At 42.0% G+C, this 13,335-nt stretch overlaps 1 protein-coding gene across 6 annotated transcripts in view; it reads right to left on the reverse strand.

Annotated features, from left to right (window-relative positions):
* Positions 1-379: 379 nt before the first annotated feature.
* The window catches only part of unc5a (unc-5 netrin receptor A), a 260,234-nt gene continuing 247,278 nt past the window's right edge, over positions 380-13,335 (reverse strand). For all 6 annotated transcript variants that reach the window (XM_075481123.1, XM_075481119.1, XM_075481124.1 and 3 more), the window contains 4 exons: positions 8,915-9,064; positions 6,498-6,662; positions 6,183-6,361; positions 380-4,121 (listed from right to left, as the gene is read on the reverse strand). In XM_075481123.1, coding sequence (XP_075337238.1) covers positions 3,956-4,121; positions 6,183-6,361; positions 6,498-6,662; positions 8,915-9,064 — 660 coding nt within the window. In that variant the 3' untranslated portion in view covers positions 380-3,955. The remainder of the gene's footprint in view (positions 4,122-6,182; positions 6,362-6,497; positions 6,663-8,914; positions 9,065-13,335) is intronic.

The raw sequence follows: 13,335 nt of genomic DNA on the forward strand, positions 1-13,335 counted from the left end.
TGGAGAAGAAGCCAAATTAGAACGCGGAATCGCAGTTGGTGTTGATTTTCGTAGAAATCGCTGACGAAGGATAGATGTCTTTGAGGTGACATTAAAGTTGCTCATTTCCTCCTCAACACATGATATAGCATAGGGATAAAAATACAATATGTTGCTGGATGGGGTGTGGGGTGGAAGGCATTTGAGCTGCCATCTCCATATTTGCCACTAGATGCCACTAACTCCTCATATTTTCATCTTTTGGCAAGACATTTCCCCAAAAATGTCACCTTTAAAACAATTTTAAACAAATACACATGCTGACTTTACATGTTCTGTATACGCTCCATTAAACACCCTTTAAAGTTAACGATTGGCTTTTAAGTAAAGAATCCAATCCTTGATTTAACAATATATAATTTATTTACAACAATTTTGGATTGAATTACTATACATACCTTTCTGAAATGTCATAGATAGATATATATACATAAGGCCAAGTAAATACTTGAAAGCACTTAGAAACGAATTTCCAAAATTCTACCCACAAATCCATATCATTGTCCAAAAAGTATGGAAAATCTCCCTCAGCAGAAGCTTTTCCATTGCCACAAAAGTTTTGACAACAATTTACACTGACAATAAGGAACACAAAAGGTTTAAAAAAAAAAAAAAAAAACAATAAAAGGATTATACAATTGCATAAGCGCTGTGGCATGTAATAAATACAGCATTTTTGACTTGCAGAAAGGCAAGGAACATTGAACCAAGGAACTAAATAGAAAACCATTCACAAGTACAGAAGTCTATTGTTCTTAGTTCAAAAAGAAAACAGTTCAGTTCGTGACAAGGAGGTACGCACACATCCAGTTTTACTCACGCACATTCGCACAAAAGCGCACGTCCTCGACACTGAATAGAAATGAGTGACGAAGAGTACAGTGCTGAGATGCAATTTTTTTTTCTTTTTTTTTTTTCTCTCCCCTGTAGGGGGGAACCTACAGTATAAACTTTGAACAAAGCATGTGTGTTACTGACACGAGTCGAAACGGAACCATCAGGCCCAGATTTGAAACGTGTTCGTCGCACACCCACAGAAACTGCAAATCTGTTGGACGTGAAGATAGATGCTGAACATCTTGGCGGCTGGTGAATTACATTACTGAAATGTGCTTAGGCAACACATCCAAGACAATGACAAGGGTGATAAAATTTCACATACAGTCTGACTGTACAACTGCCATGGCTCATCTAAACATGCTGTGTCAACACTGGCTTGTCAGTGTCCAAGAACTGATGTCCTCCTCCTCTGATTAGCCTTCACACAGTCCCAGAGTAGTGATTCACTAAGCATTAGTGACTGCTTCTACCTTTGCATTTAAATGCTTCGAGTTCTAGAAATAATCCGGCAGATGCACGCAGCTTAAGGACAAACAAAATGTGTAGAGAAAACGTCCAGTGACACAGCCTCTAAACCCTTAACACTGCAAATCACTGCTAGATCGCCAAAGAACAGTATATAGGCAAACACGTCACGGTTTAGACTTGACAAATGCTGCGCCAGTTAAGTGTCTTTTTTTGGCTTCATATTAAAATATAATTTACATTTGTTTACAAAGTGAGAAAATAAACTGACCCATATTACTGCTCAAACAAACCACATGAACTTGCGAAAGGACGAAAGGCAAAGAAAAGGAGAAACACTAATGATTTGGGCTTTTTGCCCGCTGTTTAGACGAAACATTAACTCCGACTCATTCTATGCTAGCGGCAAGTTAGAAACAGTGCTGAAACAAAGTTTTAATGGGTACAATAAGAGGATGTAGTGGACTCAAATAATGCTCATAAAACTTTGGTTACCAATTCTGCTGATTTACAATATGCAAAGTGACAGCACATGGCTGGTATAGAAAAAGTATTTACATATTACATGTGGCGATGATTCGGGGAATCATAATTTCATTTGATAAGGGAATAATCCAAGTGGTAACAAATCCTCTCATGGCATCTCTATATAAAATAGAAACAGTTATGTCAGGGTTCATAAAGGGGAGGCATATCTAATAGGATAGGAGGAATAAGCTTGATGAGTCAAGTTCTGAGATGCCACATAAAAAAAAACCCCAAAAAACTTTCAAACTCTGAAAGAAAGAAAGAAGGAAAACAAACAACACAGGCATTTCCCCCCACTATAAGAAAAACTGAACGTACATTCCAAATATCTGACAATCATAAATGAGGCTCCACTTAATCTTAAAGGTTGGAATCACTAAATGGTAGGAATGGCTTTCCCAGATGTTTAAATGAGAGCTAATTCGATGGAAGGGGCTTTCTTCTTCTCATGCAACCCTGAGGCAGACAGAACTATGGCTAGTTTGGGATTGCTCACACCTTTTCGAAGTACTTTGCCAAACCTGTGGACTTGAACCGTATTTATGTTGCTCGGTAAGATGGATCCATTACTAAGAAAGTACTGTGTTCCATAATGTAATGCAGAGAAATCTAATGACCAAGTGTGTGCTTGCAGTTTATGGATCCTTGCTTGAATTAGCTGGATAACATTTGTCATCTTGGTGAGAAAAAGAACAAAAAACCCTTTTCAGTTGCAGAGGAGCGACAACATCAATAAGCCACTTTCAGTTTTAATCTGAGATGCGGGCCTCTCTCTGATGTGGAAATACTGTTTGCCACACAGCAAATATTGAATTCCCACCAACGCCGCTTTATGAATAATATAAACAAAGCTGCACAATTACTGTTTCAACATGACTAATCTTGTGAAGATTTTGACAAATTTGTCGTCAGATTTTCTGTGGCAAAGTGCTTTACATTATTCATATGTTATAATAACCCCTTTGGCCACGTTCCTATGCTGCAGAATTAATGTAATCAAGGGGAAAATGTCATTCTAGAAATGAGTTCTGACGACATTCAGAGCTCACACATTTGTGGCTGGAGAGCCTTGCGGGGCTATGGCTCCTTAATTAGCTGTGAAATCTGAAACAGAAAAACACCACAACGAAAGACTGGGCTAATATACTGTAACGTGTGAAATAAAGCTGATGGATCAAAATCAGGGTCTTGAAATAGAAATGGCCTCTGAAATATGATTTTAGTGAAAGAACAGTATTACTCCCTCTTCTCTTCAGAAAAGAAAGGTTCAGAGAGCCCAAACCTCACATATATTGATTCAGAAGCAGGAAAAGCTGCGAAGCGTCTCACTGAATCAAGATGTCAAGATGTTACATTCACAGTAGTGATACCGGCTGGACTAAAAAGCACACACAAGCCAGACGAGACTGCTTTCTGGGGATCTCGCATACAATCTGTTTGAAACCTGCACGCAGGTACAGGATGTGCTACAAGCCGTCTGTGTGTTTAACGGATCATTTACACGTATGACAAACCCGTCGCTGGGTTGATGAGAATGCGTCTTGCGATAATGTCATGTTAACAACCCGTCAATTGCATACAGCACGATGCCTTTTCTATGACTGGCACCTTTAGTTTCATTTCTTACGTGTAATTCAGATTTTTTTTTTTAAATTCAATTACAAAAACGATTTGATGAATTTGCAAAATGGACGTGTAGTTTTCCTTCAGTCCGTGGGACATTTGCATATAGCTCCTACATGACCGTGAGTGGTCTGCCGAACAAAAGGTGCGAGGTTAGTTTGATGTTGTGTTGACAGCAAAGCAGGTGTGGACTAATTCATCTTCAAATCTTTGATGGGAAATTAAGACTTATCTTTCCACACGCACACACACACACACACTTAAACTCTTCCAAATTAGGTCTGTCAAAGATTTTAGCTCTGATGGGATAAAGAAACTCAATCCGTTATAAACCATCTTTTAAAGTGAAGAAGCGAGACATTGGGATAGCTCTGTGTTTCAATTCCTGCTGCTGCTGTTGTTAAGATGCTTATTGTGTTGTGAACTTCTTCTCTGCACCAGTCTCTCCCCTTTTTCTGGGTTAGCACTCGCCATCTGAGACCAGGAATATCATGGCTTCCTGTTTGCCAATGTCAGCCATGACCGTGGCCAGCTGGTTGATGTTGCCGGTGTGGAAATGTTGCGCCTCCCACAGGTCCAGGATCACAGAGGTTGGGCTCGCTTTGGATGCAAAGAAACTCATGTGTCTACGGAGTGAAGGAGAGAGGACAATGCAAAGATTAGAGAGCGAGGATAATGAGGGATCAGGTGACGTGCACACAGACAGGACCATCTCTCATTCTCTCTCTGGCAGAAGAGTCTCAGGAAAAGCTTTTCAGTTGCTCTTTTTATTGTGCTGCTGCTTCTAGTAACTCTGTCACAGTTGGGCTTTATGGTGTGTTATATGGCTACACCCCGATTTGCTGTGTTAAAGTAAAAAAATGATAAAAGTTATAACAACACGGTCTAGCTCTTGAAGCTGCCATCAAATACAAAATGGCTTGCAATTTTCATTTGAAGCTCAACTCCATAACCCTCATTCCTCTTTATTTGATGTTGAAATTGGCCCTAAATCCCATATAGTAAATCCTATATGGACTTTCACAGTTAGGCCGGATGTGACCTTTTCCATTTTAGGAGCACCACCTTCACGATCAAACCCAATCAATGACAACAAAGCAGTGGCCCCAGCCGGCTGTATATTTGATGTTGAGTGGGAGCTGATCCCCACAGTACCTGAAGATGCATGTTTGATTTAATGGCCTTTTTCTGTTCTTCAAATGTCTAGGGCCTCAAATGCTCTGTAGAGCACACATGGCATTAAAAAACAGAACAGCGTAAACCTTTGGCACAAAGAGAGACTGTGCTGTGTGAGTGTCTTGAAGGGAAGGGAGCACACCTGAAGAAAGGTCTGAGAGTCGGTTATTTCCTCGTATTGTCTGTTTGCCTACTGGAGCATTCTGTGATGCCTATAAACATGTGACTGCTTTGGCAGTACACGCAGCACTGAGAACGCACTGTCACTCTGCCATTTTGAGGCAGTTGGATTTTATAGCACAAACAGCTCTCTCTCAGCGGGAAAGAACAACAACGACAAGTGATGGTCAAAAAAATGTCTGAAAATAAACCTCCCGTGCCATAATTCAAATTGGAAAAAAAAGGGGGGCGGATTTAGCCCGGCATCTGACATGCCAGCCACGTTATTCACCTCGCTGTGTGAGACACCAGCTTATCTTGTAAGGCTCAAACACAGTTGTTTGCACAGTCTTGGGGAAAAAGTTCAAATAAGAGGTTCTTGGCATTTTAAGTTTTATTGATTGGTCTCGTTCCGCTAGGTCTCAACGCTTTAACGCAGTCAGAAGCAAACACAGAAATACAGCATGACTGAATGCCAAGGAGCTGCCGCCTTTCCAGGAAAACATGTTGTTCAGAACAGACCTAACAACAGAGAAGTTGTTCCTTCCTAAGGTCTAAATGAGAATTGATTATGTTGAGCAAAACATTGCTAATTAATCCTGTAGTGCATCAATTCAATTTGTAATTAATTGGCATAAATAAAGTTGATTGGACAAATTATGTGTTACTATTCGATTTCATTACAAGGTAGAAATTAAATTGGAGGATAAGGGATCAATGCCTGGCTCCACTTTGTTTCAGGTACTCCGGTGATAAAGTACAGTGACTGAGAGAACCAATTGGTCTGAGGTTGGCACTGATCCAAACCTATTCCATCTTTTTTCGCCGCTGATGGGCAGCTAGCTTGCAGCCTTTCCAATTACAGCTGTTAAGCAGGACGTAGCAGGTTGCAGTTTAGCTGCAGACTCTAAGCTGCTTACCTGTTTGTGAGGAAAAACGAAGACGGGGGTCATATTTTCTTGCAGAAATGATAGCTGTATCCATCAAGTCCACATTAATCCCATAATGTTAGCCCAGTAAAAAGAGGATTAGTTCTCTTAGGCTTTACTTTGTTTACCTTAGGGACACATACTCGAATTTGGTGAAACACTTCACACTAATTGATAGCGAAGGGTTTTACAAATGTAGAGGAAAACATGTAAATATGAAATCCCAGTAACTAAACACTGTGTGATTGCATGTTCTGTTTTCAAGGAGTGCACATCGACTGCTGCAGCCTCCTCTTACTAAGAGTTTGGACAATTGGGGCTATTCAGAGCTTTAGTATCTAAGCTGCCTTTTCCAACACACTCCGGTGATGATCAAATCTGCAATCAGATGAGGCATCAAGTTCTTGTAAAGTCTGTATTTACCTCTCAAGCTTTAGTCTTTGTGCTAGCATTCTCCAGTCAGCTCCATTGGGACAAGGGGCATCCAGGCTGCTGCAGATCTTCTGCCTGATGAGGTACGGGATCTGAAAGGCGCTGGGCCCCGCCAGAGCTGTCGCGCTACTGTCCATTAACAGAAACTCAGCGTCCACCGCCCGAGTGTCCTGGAGGAAGCACCAATAAAGCATTGTTTTTGTTCTCAGTCTCCAATAAAAGAAACTCTTTTATGAATGATCAAAAGGCTGAACAGCATATATCACTTGCTTGTTGTTCTAAGTGAGTGATTATTCGGAGTGTTACCTTGGCAATGTTAAAGTCGAGGCCAAAGCTCTGTCCCTCCCCCTCCACCTGCCACACGCACAGCTGGCAGGTGAGCTCACAGGTGCTGAGGCTGAGCCGCTCCAAAGTGAACGTGCAGTGCAGGTACCGCTGGGAACCGTTCCAGATGTGGTAGAACGGGATCTCCTGTGGAAGAAACATCGCAGAAGCACAGTCAGAGCCGCGTGTCTGAAACACATCATAACAGGACCACCTGCCTGGAGCTCAGAGATTATCATTAATCACACCGACATAAGCTGCCATCGTCAGGTGAAAATGGCTAAGTAAATCTGAGGGAGCAGACTGACATCATTCAAGTAAGTAAAATGAAATAAATGTTCTGTTACTGAGAAATATAATCTCTAACGAGAGTTAAAAGAGTATATTACAAAAGATAACAAAGAAGAGATTACATAGCATATCTGTTTTACATTTTTAATTCAATTATTTTTCTGCATTTATGAACCATTTCTAGGCAGAGCTGAAAATGATGCTGAAACATCACACCATTACTCTGAATGTGAACAAAGAACAAACACCTGTATGCATAACAGCCATGAGTAGATACAGCTACCGTGGAGTGTTTTGTTTTTCTTTAAAACTGTGGAGTAGAATTACCTCAATACTGACAATAACAACGTCTTTGTCTCTGCTGCTGTGTATTTACGACTTATTTGAACAGCCAAGATAAGCACAGAGGTAATGCAGCAATAAAAGGGCTCACAAACCCCCCACTTCACTCCGAGTTCAACTGCTAACAAGAGCTCAGATTGAGAGGTGAAGAGGGGCTGCAGCGCACACTGCTAACCAAAGGGGGGCACTGTTACCCAGGCAGACCTGATACGGAACGAGCCGGCTGAAATGCACAAATGTCTTCAAGGGGCTCCAGGGAGACTAAAGGCCTTTTTGACTGCACTACTGAGAGGGGAACAACACTTCCAAATGAACAGGCACAGTCCAGAGAAATAAGCTTGTGCTCTGGGTGCATTGTTGCTGTTGCTGCTTACTTGGCACAGCCTGTGTGCTCTCTTTGGGGACCTGGTGCTCAATGCTTACATAGTTACAGCCAGAACATTTCCTAGTTCTCTTTGAATAGCCCTTGTGTTACCATCACTGGGCTGCAGTGCCTTTTGACCGAGCACATATGGGGAGTGGGATAGAGGTAGAGAAGTTCCAAAATTCAGTTTGCAAAGTTCCAGATGTTCACATAGTGCTCTATATTTCAACTGAGCTCCTTCTGAGAGAGCACCAGCTAATATAATCAATCAGCTTGTACCTTTGGGTGAGCATACACAACCCAGCTCCAAGCACACACTTAAAAAACGGTCTATGCACATGCAACCGAAAAGGTTCCTTTGACTTAAAACTTGTGAGGCAAATGCTTCTTAGTACCGTAAATTCCGGACTATAAGCCGCTACTTTTTCCCAGGCTTTGAGCACCGCGGCTTATAATACGGTGCGGCTAATATATGCTCTTTTTCTTTTGTTTTCATGCCGCCAAAAACATTTTGCACCGTAACATTAGACCAATACAATTAAGCAATAGTTCACAGTGGTCCAATGAAATTGTACGATAAATCAAACACTTACACTACTAAATTATTGTAAATTGGTCATTTGTACTCACCCTCAACATGGAAAACAAACGAAGAAATGCGCATGATGCAGCTTTTAAATTGAAGGCGATAAATGACTTTTCCTGGTAGGCTACTTTTTTTTTTTTTTTTAAACTATCCGTGTTACTGGCACTGTTCGGGGGAAAAAAAAGCATTTATGCCACATATTTTTCCGTTACCGATAGGTATTTAAGTTAAAACCAGCCATGTTACAGGCACGGTTAGGAAAAAAAATGTTTCTGTTACCATATGCAGTTAATTAAAAGTTTAAAAATCCACACGTGTAACGTCTTTCTGTGTAAATATCTCATATTACTATGTGGCCACCTGCGGCTTATAATCCGGTGCGGCCTATACAAGTACAAAATGGATTTTCTTTTTAAAATGAGAGGGTGCGGCTTATATTCAGGTGCGCTCTATAGTCCGGAATTTACGGTACTAATCTTTAAAGTGACCATGGAGGGCTGACAAAAAATAACAAAACTTTCCAGACAGCCTAGTAAACCATGAACTCTCATTCACAATGACAAGTTAAACCTTAATAACTCTTAAATGATTACGCATGTACTCAGTTCTTTAATTTCACAGGATGGCCAATTTAAAATAACTTGTGACGAGATGGATTTCAAAGTGAGAATTCAAACATACATAATAGAAGGTCCAATAACTGCTGAAACACTAATTTGACAGATACAGCCAGGCACTTGTATTACATGTCTGTGCTCCTGCTCTGATCTGGTGTGACTCCTTGCACCTGAAGCCCCCCAGGGCCAGCCAACACACCTGGTAGCCAGCGAGGAGCTTGCTCCTCCAGTGCGCCTGGGGCATGTCATGGATGGACAGGCGCAGGTTGTGGTAGCTGTCTTTGAAAAGCAGAACGTGAGGCTCGTCAATCAGCCGGCCGCCGAGCTGCCGCTCCATCTGCATCACCTCCTGCGGAGAGGGAGAAAGAAGCACATTTACTATCACAGTCATAGAAGTAAGTAAAAAGTTGCAAAACGATCTATAACTGTAAGCTGTTCACACACCGAGTCGGGCATTACTCGAATACAAAACTGTAGAACGGGGAACAAGAATGTCTATTCACACACAAACAGAAATATAAAGTCCATACAGACGTGAGCAGCGGCGGGAACATCAAAAATTTGGACTCAAACAGGCAAACGCGCGCACACACACACACACACACAAAGACTTTCTTGTTCACACAAACACTGACACACTGAGCATGAGGCAGGGGTGCAGTACATCTTACGATCCAGTATATAGCTTCCCTGTATGCAGCTGCAAAGGACTGGACCGGCCTGTCTCCACAGAGCTTTTATGTCCCCACAAGGCTGGTCCCCTGCCTCAGAGTGTGCAGCTTCCAGCAACTGCATCTGAATACAAATGCAGCAGCCATCCCAGCTGACTGGCTACCTGGGCTGTGATGAAGTAACTGAACGAGCCATTAGTCAACTGCTCATTGTTCTCGCATGGCGAAACTCCTTAATTTCATTTTTGTTTTTGTGCCAGGAGAGATTTGTAAATGCATGCTTAATATTTTAATCTCTGTGGGACTTGCTCAGCAGACCATTTGTTGCCATCCAAATGACCATCTGGAATGAGATGATAATATCTGCCACATTTTCCTATGATTTATCAATTTGCCTTGACCTGGATGCTGCACAAGTCCTTAGAAATCCAGCTCTTTGGATAACTCTCACAAGTGCCACCACACACTCCAAACAGACGAGCATATTACAACAGAGAAAACAGACCTTTGAAATTAGTAGTGTGAAAAGACCTCAGAAATAAGATATGTTATTGTAATCTTTCTGAAGGGGAAACAAGAGGGGAGCAGAAGGAAAAGCAGGCAGCCAGAATTTGGCACGGTGACCAGGAGACATCTTAAAGACAACAGCACCAAAAGGGAGACATGCGTATAGATAGTGGCCATTTGTTGAGGGCTGCATGCCAGCGTGGCTGTCCAAGGCATGATTTTAGTAAAGACATCTAATTAAGGAGGAGAATGGCTGTAATTTCTATGTGCACAATACTGATTCAATTTTTCCCAGGAATGGGCTGAACTGTGTCCCATTATAATGAGAAGAAAGCTGTTAATTATCATTTGGAATCTCAACCTGCGTTATTTGATGTACTTCCTTCCTAGACTGAATGATCCTTGGATCAGCTCGGAAACTGAATTTTCCCGGTCCCTCAGCACATTGCCAATTTCCACATTTGCTTAATGCCAGACTTCCTGTTAACATGAATATTACACCTTTTGTGATTATCCACCTTAAATCCTTGAGTTAACATTGTGTTATGTTTTCCACCTAAATGCCAAATTCACATTAAAAATGCAAAAAAAAAAAAATCAAAAGATCGGATAAGGCTAACTGGAATGTAGTGCATACTGTACTGCCACACTAGAGACTTGTGATGTAACCTAGCCCACTTTCTCAGAGAGGGAAGGTCGGACAGCGGCTGTGAATCAAAGCACCGAGGTCTAATGAGTTAATAACAGAGGGCAGTGCATTCTCCACAGAAAAGCCCCCTGCTATTATGCCTCTTACAGATACAAAAGGCACATAATGTAGGCTTCCAAAGAGGTTCATTTAAACAGTTCTTAAGCACAATTATTTGTTGGAGGCGATTAGCATTGCAAATTGGCTGGTGGACTTTGATCAGGTCTCTGACCTACAGACACAGATCTATAGGTCTGCTTGGAAGAGAAAGAGTTCAGAATGCCAATTATCTTATTATCAACATCTAGCTGCTACCATGAATACTAAGTGGCCTATCCAGCAGTTTGTCAGGTTCAAGGCTGACACGCCAGGATTACAATCAAACAGGGTCTGGGACACGGTACTCCTGCTACCCGACAATGACACCAAGCTTATAGAGGAGAGAAACACGACATGGGATAAAGCACTTGCTCCTTTTAAGCGTGAATATGCCCTTTAAAAATGACACTGTGTCGTTTGCTGTTGTTTATGTGTGTCGAGTGACTGTGAGCGTGTGTTAGGAGTGTGTCTGTACAGGATTTCGGCATATGTTCTAGACTGAGAGAATAATGGCCCTCTTTACGCCCCATTATCCTGTTAACAAATGACAGCATGAATGAGCTAATAGATTAGAAGCTAAATTTGACCATGTTATTTAGGCTTTCTGGGGGGAAACAATGCAAGCTTTTGAATTAGTTTATCAAACAACATATTAATCATCTCAGAGCTACTTTTTTTCTGTCCATTCAGTAAAAATAAAAAGCTGATTCTCTTAAGGCACCTGCACAGCTGTGGAGATACTGAAAAGCATGAGATGGTCGAGAAGTTCAAGTACAGCTGGAGAAAAAGCCCTTTTGTTCTGACGGAATTCAAGATAGCCTGCGGTGCGTGTGTGTGAAGACTGAATTAAGAGTCCGACAGAGCCAAGACCACCCCCTGACATTCGATGAAACTGGCTAAAGAGAGCGGGATGGAGCTGGGATGAGTGAAAAGAGCAGGAGGAGGAAAGAAGAGAGACAGAGGCAGCTTAACATTTGTGTCTCCAGGTCACCAAAGTGCCCAGCTTTAGCAGGAGAGATAACAGGATTACTGCAATCATAGCCACAGTTTTCTATGACTTCAACACCCTTTCCTCCCCTCTCCTCACCCATCCCCTCATCCTCTTGGCATGGACCAGAGTTGGGAATGTGATGGACTGGGGCCGGCTCCACTGGGAAACAAGACGCACTCGTACAGCTAATCTCCTCAGGCTGGTGCTGACAGAAAGAGGTTAGCGGCTGCACCAAGCTCGCTCTCGCAACAAAAACAACCTGCCATCAGAAAAGCAACGCAAGCTAAACAAATCAAAGTATTAGCAGAGGCCTGTAATATTTAGAGCTGGACAGCTATAAAGCAGCAGCCTTTTTCCTCACAGCGAGATCAGGTTCTTACTTGAGGTCTTCTGTTGTACTGGCTTTGTGTAAAATAAACTGATGAGCTTAACTAGCTCTGATGAGGATTATGAGCAGCGTTTGATCAGTAATTAGTCAAGCTACATGCTGTCTGAAACATAGAGGCTCCTCATAAACTTGTACTCACCCCTCCACTATTACCAATGTCGAGCCCTCGTGTTTAAAAATGTGCATTCATTGGAACGATCCATTTTCAGTGCTGCTCTTTTCAGGCAAATGCATTTGTTTATCGAGAGTAGGCTGGCCATGTGGGCTTAATAAATCTGTGTATTTGTCAGCAGGATGTGACAGGCTTTTCCTCTCTGACTGAGAGTCTATCAGTCTGAGCTCCAGTGGCCGTGCCCGCTACAGTCAACTCTGATTAATAACTACAAATAGAAGGGACTTGTCTACCCAGTAATAAATGGGGACTGTGTTTGCTAGGGAAAAGATGCACATTCTGCCTGATAAATCACAGAGCAGGATGGGAGGAAACGCAGCACACAGGAACACAGAAATATAATATAGCAAACAATTTCTCAGTTGGGCTCGGTGATAAAGCTGACTGTCTTGTTTAACTTAATGCCACCAATTACTAGTCTGTGCTCTTCTGTTTTTTTTTTCCTCTTGAATTTCTTACTTGTAACTTTTCTGATGGAGAGATCAGAGAAGCAGTTTGTGTTGCACTGTGCACATGCTGCCTTTCCCTTCTCCGACATGTGAAAAGCAAAATGTTTGTGCTAAAATGTAACTGACTACTTTAGAGACAGCATGAAAATGTTCAAGTGAGAGCACATAAACAGTTTATGAGCCTTTTTAAAGGCAAATAAGAATCATCTCTTGAGGTCAAACACTGTACAAAAGAATGCAGGAGTTACTTAGGCTACGGCTACACGAAAACGAAACGAGGTTTTTTTTGAAAACGGGTACGAAAATTCTTGCGACCACACGGAAACGCGCTGCTGTAAAGACTCAGGTCCAGACGAAAACGATGAAACGATGCAGTACACACGCCACTGTGTCACGCCACGCTGTGAGACAATAGAGAAGTGTTAAAATTGGCTCACAGCGTCAACGTGTGACTGACGCAAAAACGTTTTAGCTGTAACAATGGAAACGAAACGAGGCCGTTTTCAAACTTTCCCACTCTGGAACCCGTTTTCAAAAACTATCGTTTTGGGGTAGTGGGAACGCCGGCTCCGTGTGGCCGCGACAGCGAAACGATAAGAAAAAGTATCGTTTACAGTGAAAAACGTTTTCGTGTAGCCGCAGCCTTAACCAGCAA

Source organism: Odontesthes bonariensis, chromosome 13 (genome assembly GCF_027942865.1).
Source record: "Odontesthes bonariensis isolate fOdoBon6 chromosome 13, fOdoBon6.hap1, whole genome shotgun sequence".
Lineage (NCBI taxonomy): Eukaryota > Metazoa > Chordata > Actinopteri > Atheriniformes > Atherinopsidae > Odontesthes > Odontesthes bonariensis.